Here is a 20,709-nt window from a genome sequence, read left to right as displayed (position 1 = left end):
ATCTCTTGGATATGTCGGGCTCCCTTTCATGGTTTCACGCTTGCTGGATTGACCTCAGACTGATGAAAAAGGCGTGTGTGTGTGTCACCTGTTTCACATAACCCCCATCTGGGCATGATACACCTGCATTTTTCCCATGCTGATGACCCAGGGAATGAGGTGTGCAGAAGGTCTGTTGCTTGGCAGTAGACCCCTGCAAGGTTAGGCCATAGCCTCATCCAGTTCAGTGGTGTACTATCTGGGTTGGCTGGGGCCCCCTACTTTGCTGTGGCAGCCTAAGCTATAAGAATTTGGTGGGCTGCTGTGGCTAACCTATAGCTTCCAGCCAGGATCAGTGGGGCTGGGTCAGATAATATGTCGCGGCAAAACTTCATTCATCGGGTTCCACCCACTATATCCATATAGTCCAGTGGAGGGAGCAGCTGGTGTGAGATTGAATGAAGGCTACAATATTGGAACCCTAGTTCTATTAGCACAGGCAGAAACCTCCACTTCTACACCGCTCACTGAAGAGGTTCGGGGATGTTGGATATTGGGCCCACTGCATTATATAGCTACTGTTAGCTCCATACATATTCTGGTAGGCACATCCTGATTGGTCAGTTACATTAATGTAAAGTTCAGTGAGTGATTGGAGTGGAGTATCATCCATGAAGTCCAGTGGAGAACTCCCCCTGTGCTAATAAAAACAGGGTTACAATATTGTAACCTTCATTTCTCTCTTCTCTCCGCAATCACATTTCCTTTAACTCATCTACTATGATTACAAGGACATCCACCCTTTCATTTTCTTTCCTTCACTGAGTTCACTGAGTCCTCATTTTATTTTATTTTTTCATTTTTTTTGCTGTTCTTCTTCCATTCAGCTATATGACCTTGGTTCCCCAGCTGAATCCTCCAACACTGTACCAGACTGTTCTCTTATTGATGATCACTGCACCAACGTGGAGCAACTTCGTCCCTGTGGCAAGAGGGGGCGCTGTCACGGTGAATGGGGTTCTTTCAGCTGCCTGTGTGAACCAGGGTTTACAGGGCCACAGTGTGACCAAGGTAAATATATTAAATTGCTTTTAATTATCCCTAAGCCTTTCTGGGAAAGTATAGTGTGTTTTAGATCTCAAAGGAATTACGGATTTTAAGCCTCACAAAGTATACAATCCAAATGGGAGATGTGGGAAATTCTGTGCTCTAAAGCGTCACTTTGCTGCTATAGGAAGATAACCCCACCTTACATAAAGTGATTTTTAGCAGAACAGCGTGCCATCACAGTGATATGCTCGCATATTTCCCAGTTGACAGCTGAATTAATTGGACATGCTTTATGTGTTTTTGATCGACAAGTTGCTCCAGAGTTCTCCTTTGATGGACGGAGCCACATTCAGTTCCAGCTCTTATGGTCCCTTCCAGCACGGCAGACAAGAGTCCAGGTTGGGCTACGAACACGTGCTGTCACCGGTGTGATCCTCAGCCTTCTTTCCCAGGAGCAGAATGAATATTTACGCTTAGAGGTGAGTCACAGCTCGTCACTCCCCCTAAACCTTCACAGCTCTGATTGTCTTGTTTGTAAGTCTCTTAAATGATGAGTAGGACCCGAACAGTGATTGCAACAAATGCTTGTCAGGCTGAGAGTGAGTAATATCAGGGTTGGAGACATATGGGTGGATACTGAGGGGGCTGGGGATTGACATGTGCATGTTCTCCAGAAGGTATTTCAGTAAGTCTGCTGAATGCTGCTATTGAGAGGCTGCTTTAAAAATTTAGCCATCCTTTATTCAAGGTTATTTCTGCGTCTGGTTAATGTTTCAGCCCAATTCACTATGGCAAGAAAGCAACTATGTGCACTGTAATTTGAGGGCAGAGTGCTCTTAAGTGATGGTAAGATTCCCTGCTCTGTGATGGAAGGTTTTGACACAGGTTGCTTCAAGTGGTGAGCTCAAAGTCATGTCTGCATGCATGCTGTTCGCTTTGCCACAACCAGGGCTGGAGTGGTGCTCACACAGAGTATTTCTCAGAGCAACTTCACAGGGCGTTTCTTCTTATTTTACTCTTATGAAGCACTTTTTAACCTTGCTAAGTGAAAGGTGCTATATTAAATGACCTTTACTTACTTATATACTTCTCCATGAGACTAGTCTACTTCACTTTACCAAACCTCCATAGTAGCACTCATCTCCTGCCTGACACATCACTGAGTGATTATGAAGCCCATGTTTCCTGTCAAAGCCTTTCATCTCATTGACTGACATGCCGAGTGTGAGCAGCAGCTGGAAGTGAATCGCTCAGTTAGGACTTTGGCTAACTCACAGGTCAGCTGTTTGCACTGAACCTGTCTTATGGTATATTCAACACCGCTGGTCTGTCTTTGAAAACATCCTGTCTTTGCGTTTGTGCTTCTTTTTTGTTAGACAGCACAGTTTAAAGCATCTGCCTTATCTCTTGTTCTTCTGTGGATATTTACACTACATGAGGAAAAACAGTGTTCCTTTTTCCATGCAGCAGTCCCACAGTAACAGGAAAAGGAAAAGGCTGTAGCGCTTACTGTATGTTGGATGAGAGATCTCTCTGTGAAACCCTTTCTGAAACTGAATTGGTGAGCTGTATAAAACATCTGATGTCTGTCTGCAGCAACACACTGAAGCATTTTCAGCCTGGTTGTCTCTAAGCTCTTAGAAACACTTGAGCACAAGCCTGGTGTAGTTGCCAACAACAAGCTCTAATTTGAAGGGCTGTCTCTCTACCCTTTTTTTCTTAAGAGTAGATATGGGATAGAGTGCACACTGAATAAATAATCACACTTACACACAAAGGTTACAAGGGGCTAGCTGGGTATAAACAGCGTGTGTCTCTCCAAGGAGCATGGTGTCTCTGTAAAGAAAACATTTATCTAACACAAGCTGTGAAGGAGTTTTTTAGGAGCAACTGCCATTCCTGTCTTTCTCAAAGACCAGAAACCTCTAAGAAGTGTAAAACTCGAAAATCATAGCTTCTCATTTTTTTGCATTTCAATGTGATTTGACTTTGAAAAGTAAAAATAGAAATTCAGACTTAAAAATTTGCTTGGACATTTTGTGCCAAATGGTGATTGCAAAGATCTCTGGGGGCACTACAGCCCCCAAGTTGGTATAATCAGATTTTTTCCTATTGATTGAGTCTTTTGTCCTTTGCTCATTTTTTGTTGTGGACTTGAGGGCAGGATGAGGCAGTGGCGAGAGTCAGCTTTTACTCTGTGTGTGAATGTGTGTGTCTTGTGGGGAGATGCATTTGAGATGCCCATGCTGAGGGAGCGATAGTTAATGCAGGCTGGGCTGAATGTGAATTATCGTGCCCCACTGTTTCCAATTAAGCTTTGGACATGTACAAGCTCCAGTTATTGGAGCCCCTCATTGGTTGAGTTCATTGTGTTCGCTCATCCATAACTGCTGAAGATAATTGTTGTTTCTTGTATACCTTCCCTTCGGGATGACTCCGGTTTCTGCCACGCAGTGATGTGTACGGCAGCTTCGCAAGGCATCATGGCTGCAAAATTGCCAAATTAATTTTTACTACTGAAATTTTCATGCCATTTTTCTGGCAGGTTCACCACAGAGAGCCTTTTCTGGGTACTTAAATTTCTCAACCCTTGCCTGGTCCAACCATTGCTTCCTTTACTTCACCATGGGAGCTGGCCTACTTCTCATAATGTTGTTATGCTCAAGATCTGTTTTTGCCCATCAACACAACATAATATGGCAGGGGTCCAGCTCTGTCAGCTCAGAATTTGTGTCACCCTATTTTACAATTTCATACAGCCGTTCCAAGCCATGAAATCCACTCTAAAAGAAATAGTGTTACCAGCTGATTTTGTTGGAGCTATACAAAAGTCTTCTGAATTCAGTCCAGAGGTACAGTTTTGAAGCCTCAAATGTAAGCCCATCCAAACAAAACAACAACAAAAAGAAGACATCTTTATTTATTTATGTATTTCATAAAAATAAATTGTTTGTCTGTTTTGATGTGTGTATTTCAATTTGGCAAAGCTCTGTTGTATATTTCAGGTTATTCAGGGTCTGCTGGCTGTTTTCTACAACCTTGGAGATGGAGAGTACAACCTGACGCTGCCATTCCAACGCCTGGATGATGGAGAGTGGCACGAGGTGGAGGTGGATCGCTACGGCAAAGAATTCACCCTGCGACTGGACGGAGGTGGAGGACGACGGGAAATTACGGCCTCACCTGGGCAGAGTCAGGAGATTATTATTGACCCCTCTGTGGTGATGCTTGGAAACTCTTTTCCCTCAGGACACAACCGGAGCTTCATTGGTAGGTGCTTATGTGTTTTAGAGGAATGAGACTGAAATAAATCAGTGTGTTGTAAAAATCTGTCAAATCAATGGATGACTAATATTTGAACTACCAAGTTCATTTGGCCATATGCAAACATATACAGTTCTTATAAGAGTGAACATCACAGTTAACTTGTATACATTTTCAAATGAATGGACACATACATGATTCAGTAATGATCTTTGACACTTACTGGTACTTCTGTATTTCACAACATGGCCCAAAGTGTTTTTAACCACTAGTTTCAAGCAGATGTGAGAAGGTGAGTCAGTGGGACTGATCTGTATTTAAATGATGTGTTAAACATCTCGCTTCCCACAGAGTGAGCCAACTAACCAGCAGAGAAAATATCCTGGAAAAAAAGAAGTCCATGCCTGAGGCTGTTTGTGTGTTTGTGCAATTGTACGTCGGTCTGCAGATGTGCATTTGAGTTTACACCCCTACCGCAGTGTAAAATGTGTGTCCACAAAAGATTTTGCCCGAGGACTGTTGTCTTTGTGTGTCTTTTAGCATTGTAAAGTCTCTGTTTTTCTTTTCTCCTCTCTTTCTCTCTACAGGCTGTTTGCGAGATCTGAGGTTTTATGGCCGCACCATTCCCCTGGATTGGGAGCAGTCATCAGAGGGGCTTCAGGTGGTCTCCTCCCAGGGTGTCTCCGTCGGCTGCTCTTCAGAGGCCTGCAAGAAACATCACTGCTCCCCTCCTCTGGTCTGTGTAGACCTCTGGAGACACCACGAGTGCAGGTGCAGTAAATATGAAGAATACCCCATGATGTTATTAAGGCCTTACAGTATGCAGACACATTCTGTACATATTTACTTGGATACATTCAGGGATAGTAACACCAGAGCTCAACTTGCAAATTGACAGATGATGTCAGGACCCACACAACCACCTGTTATGGATTTACTACAGCAGATGGATAAAATAATACAAATGTGAAGTAAGACTATAATTTAAACACTTCTACAAAGCTGTGGGCTTTTGAGTTTTTTACAGAACAAAAAAAGAAGAAAGAGAAAACAATTATTGTGATCAATATTCTCTCCTGTATTAATGACTTAAACCTTTTTTTTTAAATTGTGGAACAGATGGGAAAAATGTTGTAGTATTATTTTTTCTAAGTTACTTTTTTCATCTGTGAAAACAGGTTTTAAAAAATGTAGTTTGTTCAGCCACAGGAGGCTGAATTGTACCACTACCCTATATTCTAAATAGGCGTGAAAACATTCACGCTTTTTCCAGGTAAGTTTTGTCTGCATTGATAAGTACATACAACAGAATAAGCTATTTGACACTTTGGATATATTTAGATTTTGACCATTTACATTAATGTGATTATAATTCATATTTATAATATATAATTTGATGTTGGTTATTGACTATTGCCATTATAGTGTGATGCTTATATTTAATGAGTCCTTTAGTTGACAGTTGAGCCATTGATAATTACTTAGACAATTGGTTCTCAAACCTTTTCATATTAAGGACCCCCAAATTGATATGTACCAAGCTATGGTCCCTTTTTGATAAGATTTTTGTCCTAAGGAACCCCGCCTGAGGAAATTGTTGATTTAGTCGAGAATTCCATCACTGTATTTTCGGTGGGGAGTTAACCATGGAATACAGAATATTAGTAAAATTTTACTATTACTCTTTTTTATGGGGACCCCTTTGAACTCCCTCAAGGACCCCTGGGTACCCCAGACCCTTTAGGCCAGTCAGCTCATTTTTTTGTTTAATATTCCAGAGGGAAGTCCAACATTTGGCTTTTCCATCCTAGAGCATTGTCAGTGAAGGAGGAGGCTGCTAACAAGTTACAAGCAAGAGTTTAACAATTCAGTACAATGAAAATAGTGTTTTTCAGTCTCATTACCATGTTTTTAACAGAAGCTATGTTGATGTAAAATTGCCAACAATTTTAGAACTGTTGTTGTGAAAATGATGAAAGCCCTATGATCTGTGTCCCACTGGAAATCAATAGAATCAAACCATTTCCGATCTGCTTCATTGAAGATATTGCATAATCTACTCAGGTTTCCCAGACTGGCCCATCAGAACTTTCAAAGGTATCTAATTAGTCCACAAACAAGTAATGAAAAGTTGTTTGCTAAGAAATCTCGAAAATTTTAGTCGTTAAAAACATCCACAGCAACTGTGACAATTAATTTATTACCTGCAGAGATTAGTTAATGTTAATCTCTCATATAACACTGGTCCCATAAATTTGTTTACATTTGAAAGCTCCATGTATATTGATTCTCACTTGACATCTCTTTCCGATGAACAGAGGGTGCACTAAAACAGTTAACAAATAAAATGATCTGAAACTGAAAAATATGACACTCCTGACATTCACAATCCACTATAAGCTTTGCCTCTGAATTATCAATTAATAATTAACTGAATTCATTATACTAAGTCTTTAAGGACTGTACATTTGATTATTATTAAAAGTGAAACAGTAAAACATGTAGTGTCTAAGTCTGAAAGCAGACAATAGCGTCTTTATTGGTAGCATAAGACAATCTTCCTCTGGGTGAATCAATTGTTAGAAAGCCTCAGTTACAAATGTACAGGCCTTCTGGCAAACAGTCATGGCAAGCCTCTGGTGTTGTTGCAGCAAACTCCTAACTTCTATGTTTAGCAACGTGTAGTAAAAAATGTGGCAGCTGAGTTTTCTGTTGTTTGCTGCCAGTTTGCAACACGATTCTTTTTGTGGCAATTTTTTAAACTTTTCTAGCAACACTTGTTGCCACATTCAGGTTAACAGAAAAATACATACAATATTATGTTACGTATTATAAGCACTTGCACTTCTAATCATAATCTAATAAAAACAACAAATGATGTAATATTAATTGTGTTTAATTAATGTTTAAAAGCTCAGTGTACCATTCAGCAAAATATTATAAAACAATTCAATTCAGAAACATTTAATTTTAATAAAACAAAATGCAATATAGAATTGATCAAAAACACTGCACACTGCAAAGTTTGAAACAGCAAACCAGGTGTCGATAGTATGTGCTGCAAATTATTTGACCATGAGAAACCTTTGTTAAGCAACAGACATTTCAGGGAAAAAAACTAACTCTTGTATACTGAAGACATCCCTGTGTTAAGTCATGGAGTGTTAGGATTTTGAAGCACACACCACTTACACTGTTTTCAAAATCATAGGCATACAATTGTGTTATATTTTATTTGCAGGAGATTGCAGACAGTGAAATTAGTCAGGATGTGTAATTGCCTGATTATATCAAAATATTGGCACAACTCTGACACAATATTGAATAGGTGGAAACTTGTCACATCCTAACAGGTTCAGGTATTCAACCAACAATGGAACCTTCATTTTTGCTTGGGCCCTCGAGTTGTGCACCCTGTATTTTTCCTATATATATTTTGAAGAGAAAGAATAATTCATTCAAATGAAATGACTACTCCAATCTGCAAAATCTTATATCGTATATCGTGGCAAACAAAGGGAAGGGTCTAAAAGTATAACATGAAGGGGAGGGGGGAAATCTACTACTTAAAGAGAGAAGCATAATTATAATGTATTGAAAAAGTGAGCTGAAATTGGGTCTTTTTAATGCACTGCACATCGTCGAATCATTACAGTATTTTGCATGAAATTATTCATGAGGCAAGAATAACAATACATTCTTATTTTCTCTCTGAGCACTTTCACCCACCAACAATATCAAGTTTAGCTCACTGCTCCAATATGCTTGGATAGCTTGGGCCATATTTTATAATAACTTACACACAGCTGATCAGGGTCTAATTTGTCCCGTACAGTGTGGAGGTCTTATTTCTCCTCTACAGTGTTGAGGTCTTATTCTGTCCTCTATGAAACAAGACAGCATCCTACAGAGTCATAGTTGCTGGTTTTTGTTTGTTTGTTTGTTTGTTTGTTTGCTTCTTTTTTTAATAAATAAACAACGCTTATTAACCTAACATGCCCTCCTCCTTCACTGATGTAACGTACATCTTAAGGATGGAAAAGTCAGATGTTGAACTTTTCTATGGAATATTGACAAAAATGAGCTGACTGGCCTCCAGGGTGGTTTACATTGGTCTTAGTCATTGGTTCTTGAAGTGGTGGTTGGGCACCCCCAGCGGTCCTTGAGGGGTTTCCAAGGGCTCCCCATAAAAATGAGGAGTGGTTCAATTTGACTAATATTCTATTAGCACCCAATTCAATATCATGAATATGAATAATAAATATTCTAATTTAAATGGCCAAAATCAAAATGTGTCCAAAGAGCCTATAATATTGTGTATAGCTATCATTAAATGGACAAAATGATCCATTCCTTTAACAAATGTCCAAATGTCCCACTCATCGTGGTTTTTTTTCTTTATTGGTAACATCCAACTCTTAGGTGTGAGGTGTCCCTGTTACCATGACTAACATTACAGTAAACTAACATTGACTATGCAGTCAACTTAACCTTAGTTGTAGCTGTTGGTTAATTAGCCTCTAGCTAGCCAGCTAATAGTTAATGTCACTGCAGCTAACACTAATGGCAAATTAGTGCTAATTAAAATACATTTCTAGCTAAATAAAAGACATGCCAGTGAAAAAAGGAAATTAAAAAAATGATCCTGTTAAAATGTTTGGTTTTTTCACCTGTTTGAAAAAAATAAGGAACTTAGAAAGATTATGCTGGCAAAATCTTTTCACCTGTTCTTAAGTCATTAACACAGGAGAGAAAATAATTCAGATCAGACTTAGAAAATGGACCACCAGATTTTTTTTCTCACATGGCTCTCAGGTCATTCATAGTTTTAAGTGTAACATGAAACAAAAAAGCTCAAATGAAGACAATTCATCTGTGGCAAATTGCAGGTGCATTGGCCACACAACCGGACAACCAAGTAACCAAGTCACAATGATAATAATAATAATAATACCTTTATTGTTAGTGCATTCATACACAAAATGCAGCTCTGCAGTGTTTTACATTGGGAGTACCAACCAACAATAATTTAAAAAACAGCATAACACTAAACTAATTAAACCAATTCAATCAAAATGTCAAACACATCTAAAATGTAAAGTAAAATAGGCAAATAATGTACTAATTTGTATATGATTCTTTGGTCCACCATTGCAGTGTTTGCAATGATTAAACTATTTTAAAGTCAGTAATTTTGATACCATTTCATAAAAAGACACACAATAAAGGGTTTATAAGCTGTAAATAATGGCTTTATTAATGGTTAATACAGTGTAATGCTTTTTAGATTGGTTATAAGCCATTAATGTGAACAACTTCTGGGTTGCCAGGTTGTGAAAAGTCCATGTGGTCAGTATTTTATCCTCCACCTTGCTAGGTTTTTAGCTCATCAAGAAAACCCATGGATCTTCATTAATGATTCTTCAACATTGAGAACTTGCAATCCTAAAGTTGTTCCCATTATTGACCTCTAACTGGTCTGTAAAGGACAGTTTATTGACTAATGTAGTGATTAGTCACGATGTATAAACCCTTTAATGAAAGTTTGTCCTCATCATGTCTAAAATAGATGCACATGAAGCAAACACTGCTATCTTAACAGATATCATACTAACTGCATAGCAAATATAGTGTCAGAGTTTCCTGTAACACACTTGGAATAAAAGTGTCCACCAGATTGCAGCTAGGCTGAGTTCAGTCCTGTTACACTGTATTTGTAATAGTATGTCAACCTGAGAGAACAGTGCATAACAGCAGTGACTGTCAGGGGATCTGCTGCCCCTTTAAACTCTGCAGGACCACTATGTCTTCTGGCTGTGATTACAAGACTCAGAAACAGTGTGTGACTTTTCACTACCGTTGGATATCCATATTCCGTGATTGCAGCATGCCTGAGGATACGAAGCATTGAGAAAAGCAAGGAGCAGGGTTGAATGATACGATATAGGGGGGATATTTTGTACAAATATACTAAGGGACTACAATTGCAAAGCCAGTCTTAGTTTCTCAGATCCTTTTTCTGTCTTTTTTTTTTTTTGCAGTTATAGCACAGTCGACACTGTGTAACCGTCAAGGAGCATATCTTCGTATCTGATATAAGGGGTGCAACTCCAGAAGGATTTATTTTTACACTGTCAGCTTAAGTTTCATGGTTCTACAGAATTCCGTGTTCTTTTTATCTGACAGGCTCCCAAGTGTTTCTTGTCTTTGCTTCACACTATAGTCACCTGTCTCTTCTCTGCACAGGTGCCCTCCAGGCCACATGACCAAAGAGAGCTCCTTGGGCAAAGTGTGTGTCTACACACTGTGCGCAAGCCGGCCGTGCCGCCATGGCACATGTGTGGCTCACTCTCCTTCCCGCTACTCGTGCCACTGCAGCGAGGGCTACCGGGGACGACACTGTGAGGTGTCACTCGCCATGTTTCATAACGAGGACAGCAACAGCCTCAGCCTCAGCTCCATGTTTGCCATCACCATCTGTGTCTTGGCCTTTCTAGGTAGCTATATGGAATATGTGATCTATTATCTGTGGTAACACAACATCACCCTCTCCTCTGATGTCTCATAATGTCTGTTGTATGTTTTTGTTTGCCAGTTTCATTCTTTTTTTATGTTGGATGCATTGCTTTTCATCTTGCTGTATGTCTGTTTTTGTCTCTGTTCTCATCTTCATGGTGTAATTCTTGCATTATGTTTGGTGTTATCTGTAACATCCTCTGTTTTATTTGTTTGCCATCCCTGTTTGGTTCTGTGAAATCTATTCATACACATATCTTGTAGCTGTATTGATCTCTTGAGTTATGCCAGGATGTGATTCCTCCATGGAAGGTTGGAGGAAACATGAAACAAATATCTGCAATGGAAGGGAAACTATTGTATGTCTTAATTTGTGATTCACAGGGAAGCTGTAAAAGTCCCTAGAGATTCTGGAAACCTTATGTGTTTTTCTATATTTCTCATCACTTCTGTCTCCCCTGTCTATTCCAATGTTACGCTCTGACTTCCAAAGTCAATTTCACTCTCAGCCTTACTTTTTATCTGCCCAACTTATTTTATATCCCACCATCCACTCATTTTACTCCCCTGGTGTATTTTTTTCATTCCTTCTACATTTCTTTGTACATTTCTTTTTCCCCAAGCCAACCTAAATGTGCCCATATTGTGCACAAGTGTGGTGTACAGTGTTTGAAGCCATAATCAGTAATCACACACACCAGGAAAACACTCCCAAGTTATAACTGTTTTGTTCTCCTTTACTTTTCGAGTTCAATCAAGGTTCATTCTGGGATGAATTCTGAGTCATTTAGAGCATTACGGTTAGTTCCTGTATTACGGTTAGTCATCAGAATCAGACCCATCTTAGACTTTGGGTATAGTTTGGATTTGGCACAAGTGTTGTGAGTTACTCTTTGATAGTAATATTCATAAATGGAAATATATGGGCCAACATTCCCATGTTCAGAGATCTGGTAGCAAGCAGCATGAAAGAAAAAAAAACAAGGTTGGTGAGTCCCAAAAACATTTTGTGCCACAATACAGCATGCAAAACCATGTTAACCATCCATAACAGCAAACAGTCTTTTATGTGCATTCTCTCAAAACTTAACAATATGAGGTAGATCATTTTGTTTGTTGGACACCACTAGTATACATTGTAAGGTATGAAAGCATGCCAGCTGGAGCATAATGTTGTTCTCCAGTTGGCATGCTTTCATTCATTCATAATGCTTATTATAAAATACTCACTCCTTTATAATGCTGTATATTCACAACCTAAATTACACATTTAAACTTGTTTATCATTTTTAAGCAAATTTTGCTGATATCATGTCACATGGAACAACTTTGTTTTAAGGTAGTTTCAGTTTGTTAGATAACTTCAAAATTCATCAAATTGGTTAACTAAAGAAAACTTCTTCTGAAAGGGGTTAATGTAATCAAATTAAATGCTAACAAATCCCATAATATAATACATATCCAGCAAGCTAACTAAATCTTCAGTCCATAATGTGATAGCATTTAAGCCCATCATTGAAGAGCCTCTTGCCTACCCTTTATTGTTATGCATATGGTTATTTTTGTGAGAATGTGGCTTTCAAACTCACTCAGGATCCTCCTCTATTAAATCATTTTTTGTTGAGATACTTGAAAAATAAATTAACAATCATTAATTACTTATCTAGTGTCTAAATTTAAAGTTAACTACAGTCTCACTCTGTCACAGTTCAGATTTGGAGAACATGCAGTCAGCAGATTAAAGAGTCAGCAGGAGGTGATGTGGGTGTAGCCTGCACATTGGCACTTTACAAATGATAAATCCTGACAAATATGAAATTACAAGTGGGCCACAGAGATGTGATGAATAGCAGATATGTTAATCAAAATATCTTGTTTTTTAATCTAATTGTTCAAGTGTTTATCAAATCAGGTCAAATTTTAACAGCAAATTAATTAATTCACTCATACTTTATTCATTGTGTCAGGCTCAAGCTTGTATGGGTTTATTTGTTTTTTATTCTGTTATAGGATGTAAGGGTGTCATTTAACAATTCAGACTATAAATTATTAATTAGAACACCAGATTAAGGGAGTAATATGAATACAAAGAGTTCATACAATGATATGATTGTTGTTTACTTACTTGTTTAGCGTAGACAAAGATTTTCAGAAAAAAATACTTAAAAGTTGTGACTGAACTGGCATGCCCTGGGTGTTGGAAACTGTTGCAAAGTTTGAGGGTCTTCGCTGAAAGCTTGGTCTCCCTTTGAAGAATGTAACTTATCAGATGATCTAAGGCTGCTTTCTGACATATAAAGGGTCATAAGTTTAGAAAAAGTATACCGGAGCCCAACCATTGACTGCTTTTTAGGTGAGGAGAAGAATCTAAAAATCAATAAGTATAAGATAAGGGTTATGTGGTCTTTTCTAGTACCTGTTGAGAGCTGAGCTGTTGAACTTTGATATTTACCAGGTATGTAGTACTTGGAAAATATTTTGGATATATTTCTTAGTTGAAAAAAGCACACCTGAACCTTTCCCTTTTATAAAAGCAAGAAATTAATTAAATGTTGATTCAGAGTCAAAATGCCAAGATGATTTGACATATTTGGAGAGTTCAGGGATCCAAAAAGTAGAACATCTATCTTGCAAACTGAAAAGGGCCAATAGTTGAACCCTGAGGAACACCACACACAATATTTCTAGGTAAAGAAGTAAATTGTCAGGACCAACTGAAACATTTATGTTTTAAAGATAAGAATTGAATAGAGCTTCAACTAATTACTATATTATCTGTTTCAGTTAATCAATTTATTAATCATTTAAGTTTACAAAATGTCAGAATGAAGTCCTGATTATTAAACTGCCTTTGGTGACATTTTCAAACTGTTTGTGTTTCTAATAGCTGTCCAAATATCAAACTATTCAATTAACAGTGTAATGTTTTTTTAAACAGCTGCAAATCCTTACATAGTTGCAGATTCATTTTCTTCTGATCAGCAAATCGATTCATTGAATAATTGTTTCAGCTCTAGACCTAAACCAGTCAAGTAACACCAACCCATTCATGTTAACAGTCTAATAAAAATGCATGGTTGATGGTGTCATAAGCTTGTTAAATTCTAGTAGGTTCAAGATTCAATAACTAACCGCATCTGCTCCCAGTAGGGGCTTTTTAAATATTTATGCACTGGCTCTCTACACAACACACCACACTTGTGTCGAAACAAGAAAAGAATAACCAACTATCCCTTTAATTCATGGCTAAATTAATTTTAGCTAAGGAAATGTGTTTTTTTCTGTTCCTCACAAAGACAGAGAGACAGATGTGTATGTGTGTGAGTGCATGAGTGGCTTGCATGTTGTTACTCACTACCCTCTGTAGGGCCACATTGCTGTTTATGAGTCTTTCTGTCAGAGAAAGGCTTATAAAATGCTTGGGCAATTCAATACACTGTCCCTACCTCTATAACTGACTCAACATTCCCTCCAGGGTATGTGGCTTGTATTGGCACATCAGTTATTCTGACACTTTAGAGTGAAACGTATAAAGCGGGTCTTCAATATTTGATAATGAATTCAAAGATGGCAAAGTGTGGCCTTGTCATCAATTATAAAAATTCATGTGTTGCTCACATGCGAAATGAAGATGCAGTTCATTTGAAGTAGCTTGCCCACTGTTGCTGATGAGGCATGTATATTCAAGGCTCAAACTTTTCATCTCCACAAGAATCATAGACTGTTTGCTAATATAATTTAGAATGGAGGTCACATCTTAAGGAAAACAATGTAATAAAGTTTAAAAAAAAAAATTCAAAATATTGTCTTGAACTAATGAAGAACTGGTCTTACCTTATGATCAGTCCTCCTGGATAGACCTAGACATAAAATGAATCCAGTGGTCGGATTTAATGAACAGCTGGTTATACAGTATACTTGTTTAATGATGACCCTCATCACCACAGGAACCACTACCATAAATACACACTCACACTCTGCACACTCTGCACTAGGAAAGACTGCTAGCTGAGTGTTAAATTAAAGGGGGACTCCTTCTCTGCCTCAATCTATTATTGTTGAGGCAGAGCATCATTAAAACTTAAAATGATCATCCATTATTAAGCTTTACATAAGCCACCACAGACCAATCAGAATTTGAGTTCAGTTTGTGCTGCTGTATATTGACAGTGCCAGATGAGCTGATGTCAAACCAAGCCTCATTAGTCCAGCATCAAATCTGACATTTTGTTTTTCAAGAACAGAAGAAAATAGCTTCTCATATGGGATTTGGATGCCAAGTGATCATGTAAAGTGCCTGTACTTTTTATTCCCTGAAGGATTTATAAATAAATGATTTTCCCCCCCAACTCTTCACCATCTCTCACCTGTCTCATTTCCTTCTTCTCATTGGTCAGTTTTCTCTTCCCCAACTTTCCATTGATGTTTCATTCTGTCTCATTGTTCATTTCTCCTCATTAACCTCAAACTGGAACCACAGCGAAAGAGTTAAGTGATTTGATCAAGCTGTGTTGTACCTAGCTGTTTACTCGATGCTCATTCATAATGCACAGTTCAGTCCAGGCTAACATCATAATACCCTGTTCATAGTAACGCTTAGAGGCCAAAGAGGCAGCAGCATTATGGATTGATGAATGACTGTGATGTTTGTTCTCTACCCTGAGTGATATTGATCTCACCGGAGCGTAGCTTCACACCACTGCACACCCACGCACACACACACACACCCCTGCAGCCACTACCAGCTTGAGTTAGTGCAAGGCACAGGCAACCTGTGTGTGTATGTTGTGTATGAACCTGTGTCTAATTGTGTGCGTTTGTGGTCAAGGCGTTGTGCTTTGGCCCCTCTGCACTGTGTGTATTGAACTGCCACCCCACAGAGATGTATTTAATATTAGCTCAGGTCATGTTGAGGGTTGAGGTGAGTGTAGGCCTGCAGGTAATTCTGGAGGTGAGAGGGAGGGCTGGCATCTCATTTGCGCCAGGCCTCATCGAGATTCTGGTGTTTTCAGTGAAGTTCTCCAGCGCAGCGGTGAAGGAGTTGGGTCAGTCGATCAATACAGATCTCTTTTTCTCCACCCCATACTGAGGGTGGCTGGCTAAAGATTGAGGGGGGAAGCCTCCAATCCCTTTTTTTCTATCTGATATGAGAGCAGAATATAAAGATGATATTCCAGGTGATGAATAAATAGAGATGATGATTTTTAATTGAGATAACACTTTCTTTTGGTGGAGATAAGCTCTCGGGGAGTTGTTGTTCTGTCTTTGTTTAAGAATACCTGCCTGTTAGTGTGACCCCAAAGAGCTGTTGGTGCATTATTCTCTTTCGAAGCAATTACTTTAAAAATCCAGACTAATGTGATTACGCCGCATTTCTCAGAAGATTTCCAATTAAACTGATACTTAGCACGCACCATATAAACTATTCCAGTTGAAATGGATTCCATCTAGTGTGTGAGATAAAAGCTGAGGCCAGACAGAGGCCAGAGAGGGACTGAAAAATAGGAACACTGAGAGACTTAACGAGGGAAGGGAGACAAAGGGAAGTTCCAATGAGGAAAGAAAAAAAAAAGAATAATAGAGATAAAAAAGAAAGAGTCAAGTGTGAACTAGTAAAAACAGATAGCAAAGACGGGAAAAAGAGAAAGAGGGATGGCAGATGGGAGAAAAATATTGGTTGAGATTAATGGACTTTAAAGGTCAGTCCAGCATGTTGTATAATTCAGCACACAATAGCTGTGATTGATGTGTATGCTTTAGGACCTTTGCTTTTGGCTCCAGCAGCATTCCTCTCTCCACATTCAGACGAACCACTGAGGCTTTGAGTTTAAGCTGGGAGGAGTACAAATTCAGTTAATAGGTTTCCAAGGAACTGCGGTCTTTGATAAGACAGGAAACAGAGAGGCAACATCAAAGAAAATATTTGGAAAGGTGGTGCCTCTGCTTTCATGTATGTTCTATTAGTATGTCTTCACTGTACATTCACTGGAATTAATAGACTTTAATGCACAAATCAATGAAATTCAAAATCAATCGATAGTCAAATATTATTTGTCTTCTTTACCTGTTTATGTAGAAGGATGTTGGGTGTTATACTACATTTTATGAAAAATACATGTATTCACATAACCAGTGTAGTATTTACTGATATTCCAGTGTTTCTATCATTACTTTCCGCTCACAATGTCAATTGCATTTACACCCCAAGATATGTTTTTCAGCACAGAGTCTCAGTTTAATTATGTGAGAGGGCTACCGCTGTGTTAACCTGCTCTCTGGCACCCCTCAGTGTTGATGCTGGGCCTGTTTCTATACTCCTGCTGGCGGAGACACAAGGGCCTAAAGGAGGGTGTGTACCATGTGTCTGCGCACCATGGCGAGTGGGAGGACATCCGAGAAAATGTGCTCAACTACGACGAGGAGGGTGGAGGGGAGCAGGACCAGGTATGACACTGGAGGACAAAACACACATGCTCGTATTTAGACAGGCAGGGAAAGTAAATGGAGCTCTAAACACATGGTTGTGTATTTTAAATATTATATACATACTATAAACAGGACATATAAAACAAGATGTAGGGTAAAATATAACATAAGAAAGGACAATAAGGAGTAGCATTTGATTAGCCTATTTGGTTTTCATTTCAAGGAACCAACAAACACCATTCTAGTTCCCTGGAGATATGGGAATGTTAGTCAATTAACTGAAATTAAGCAAGTAGACAGCAATAGCCATTAATGCCTTTATTTTAATAGTGTTGGTAATAGCTGTTCGCCTCCTTTTGCAATCAGATAATTAATTACTTGGCTAATCAATGGTGTTGTTGCCAACATCTCTTCCTACATGTTGGATCTTCGTCTGAGGAAAGGGGTCCATTTGCTAGCAGACGCATTAGCTGAGCTACACTGCTCTAGGCACAGATTGGTGTCATGAGGCAATGTTGTTTCTAATTATCTCTTAAATTCCTAAAAAGATAACATGGGAGGAAGAAAAAAACGTTCTCTTTTCGTCTCTACTGTCCTCCCTCCCCGTTTCATTTCTTGCCTTTCTCTGTGTTGGCCTTTTTCTCAGAATGCCTTTAATATGGTGGAGCTGCAGCGCTCCCTCCAGCCTAGCCCGGCACAGTCACTTCGATACAGCTATCCACAAAGCATCATCTCCTACCCGCAGACTAAGCTTCCCCAGGACAACAACAAGAAGGGGATGTCTAATGGGAACGGCAGCGCAGCCATCGCCCTGCGTCTGGCCATCCCCCCCTCAGAGACTGAAACCCTGCCGTCCCCTCTGACCTTCCGCCGCTCCCAGAAATCTTTGTCCTTCTCCAGCCAGGACTTGGCCCGCTACCTGTGTGAGGTCATCAGGGACATGGAGCACCCAGGGGATCTCGGTACCATGACCACACCACGCCGTCCCTCTGGAAAGGAACGTGGCCTGGCAGCGGTGCGCTCCCTAAGCTCCCTCAGTGCATCTCAGGGTTCAGAAGTCAGGCTTCAGGGGGGCCAGAGCAGCCGGCTGGACAGGTTCAAAACCCTCCGAGCTGTGCTTAGCGATTTGAGAGGAGACTCCAAGACCCCGGAGGGCCAAAGAGACAAACTGAAGGAGAGCAGAGGGCAGCTGAACTGTGAGAAGAGTGGGTGAGGCACTCGGAGAAACAGAACTGAAGGTTGCAAAAAAGCAACACTAATCAGAGGGTGGTGGTGGAATTCCAAAGGGAGATAATTAAATGTGAAATACTTTGAGACTGGGAGGCTGCCCAGGGTCTATGTGAAGTCTGCTATAAATGTACTGTATTGATGAAACTTTGAACATTTAAGTTCTTTGATATAAAATGAATGAACAGATGTGATGTATTGTTTACTTGGCATTGCACTGTACAGTATTTACTCCACAGAAAGCACTTTTGAAAGCTCCCTGTGTCAAAACTATTCATATCATAAAACTCATAAGAGTAATGTCTGCAAGTAAGAAGGCAAATGAATTTCCTATGAGAGAACGGGCTGGGATTCTTCTTGCTTTTAATGATTCATCAGATCGTTTATGTGACAAAATGATTTTGTTTCATTTGTATTATCTATGTCCTTTTAAAATAAATGAATATCTTTGATAATAGTTCGAGCTTGATCTTGTTCAAACACAAGTTCACATTAGTAATCATCAAATCTCCCGTTTTTGAAGTTCAAGCCAACTTTCATCATCAAATGTTGGTCAGGCTGGGGTTTTGTTGTTCTTTTTTCAGTCAAAATTCTCAGCAGACACAAAGCAAAGCAAGATGTCTTTCTTATTATCTACATATGAATAATCCTGTATTTTTCCACTTCATGTGTCTACCTTCATTCCTGGCAGTGATTAGAAGGACAGAATTCATGACAGAAATAAACTGAAACAGCTGTTCGTGTCTTGTTCAGCCAAGTATTACCAGCAACAAGAGGCTCTGATGGGAAGAACAAAGTCAATTTCAGGATTAATCATTCATGTCCAGAGCCTGTAGCCTTCTGACCTGAGCTTCTGGGAGTCTCCATCGTGAACTCAAAAGCATGGGGGGTCCCAACAGGCTGCCCTACACCATACTTAATTGGCCAGCATTACTGGAGTTAAACAGCTGTGACACTGGAGCCAGCCGCTGGGGAAGCAGACAGAGCTGCTGCATGCAGCTGATGTTCTTGATGTCTGTATCTAGTCTTTGTACACACCTACATAATGTATCATGAAAGGGACATGGGAGGCTAAGAGGATGGTTTCAACTCTCTGTAGGTTTTTAAGAAGCTTCACATTTAGCCATTTGGTATTCATGAATCTTGGTGTAGTATACATAAGAAATAGAAGCTTTCTCTGTGTTAGCAAAAGATCATCACTATATTCATGCCAATGTACATCTGCTTCTCTATGTGGTTATTAATATTATTACTAAATTATCTGCGTTTGATTCAGGCTCATCCTCAATATGTGTTGCATGAATGCATACTGCCACCTATTGGCAAGCTTCTGGCACCACATTTGATGCAAACAATTGTTCATTACTTAAGATGTACAGTATATTTCTGCAGTGCACAAGTGGGATTTCCCACAACGGTATCTAAGGATCCTTGAACGGGTTCATGGTTATCTCATGGTATAAATTACAGTTTAGTTCTAAAAATCATTCCAGTTATTAAAAGTAGCACGCTTACTGTATGCATGATTAGTATAAATTAAAATGCCTGAGCTACTTGATCACACATTTCACTCACTGCGGAATTTTCTACCTACATAGAATACATAGTTAGGTAATACCATCTACACTGTATGAGTTCATATCTGTCTCCAGGCTGTTAGCTTTATAAATGTTGAGAAACTACAATATGAATTAAATTTGATTTTAAATTCCAAGACAGAACTCTGAATGGGAAAAGTGCAACATTCTCACCTTTCCCTCATTACAACCACCTTTGAGCAAGGCCTTAATCTCCAAGTGTAGCCGGCCAACTCATCTTACAGCTTCCTTCTATATGTGAGCATGTTAACATTGCTCTCAGCAAAATTACCTTGAAACATCCTACCATTACTGATCTTTTTCAATGGATGTAATTCACGTTTCAGCCTCTAGAGGACACTGTAAGTCTATATACAGCAGCATGGTAGACAACAGCAAACTGCAAAAGTACCTGAGGGGCTTTTTCACAGGGTTGACAGATGGATAAATAAGACAGATAAGTACTTTATTTATCACAAAGGAAAATCAAAGTGCCATCACAGCCACCTAGCATAAATCAAAATACAAAAACAAAGAGGCAAAAAAGGCTAAGAAAAGAATGCAATTAATGGCTAAATTAAACACTCAAATATAAAATATCAAAATATTATGAATATGACAGATGTGATGGATAATGCAACAAAACAAAAGTCCAGGTGAGCAGTCAGAG

General features: G+C 39.2%; 1 protein-coding gene across 1 annotated transcript in view; it reads left to right on the top strand.

Annotated features, from left to right (window-relative positions):
- LOC133982215 (neural-cadherin-like) overlaps positions 1-18,448 on the top strand; it is an 89,311-nt gene extending 70,863 nt beyond the window's left edge. Inside the window, exons 27-33 of the mRNA XM_062421171.1 lie at positions 867-1,050; positions 1,342-1,508; positions 4,035-4,299; positions 4,881-5,064; positions 10,540-10,790; positions 17,099-17,253; positions 17,882-18,448. Coding sequence (XP_062277155.1) covers positions 867-1,050; positions 1,342-1,508; positions 4,035-4,299; positions 4,881-5,064; positions 10,540-10,790; positions 17,099-17,253; positions 17,882-18,448 — 1,773 coding nt within the window. The remainder of the gene's footprint in view (positions 1-866; positions 1,051-1,341; positions 1,509-4,034; positions 4,300-4,880; positions 5,065-10,539; positions 10,791-17,098; positions 17,254-17,881) is intronic.
- The last annotated feature ends 2,261 nt before the right edge of the window (positions 18,449-20,709 follow it).

This window comes from Scomber scombrus, chromosome 6 (genome assembly GCF_963691925.1).
Source record: "Scomber scombrus chromosome 6, fScoSco1.1, whole genome shotgun sequence".
Taxonomy (NCBI): domain Eukaryota; kingdom Metazoa; phylum Chordata; class Actinopteri; order Scombriformes; family Scombridae; genus Scomber; species Scomber scombrus.
Note: the sequence above shows the minus strand (reverse complement) of the source record. Positions and strands in the feature narration are given on the sequence as shown.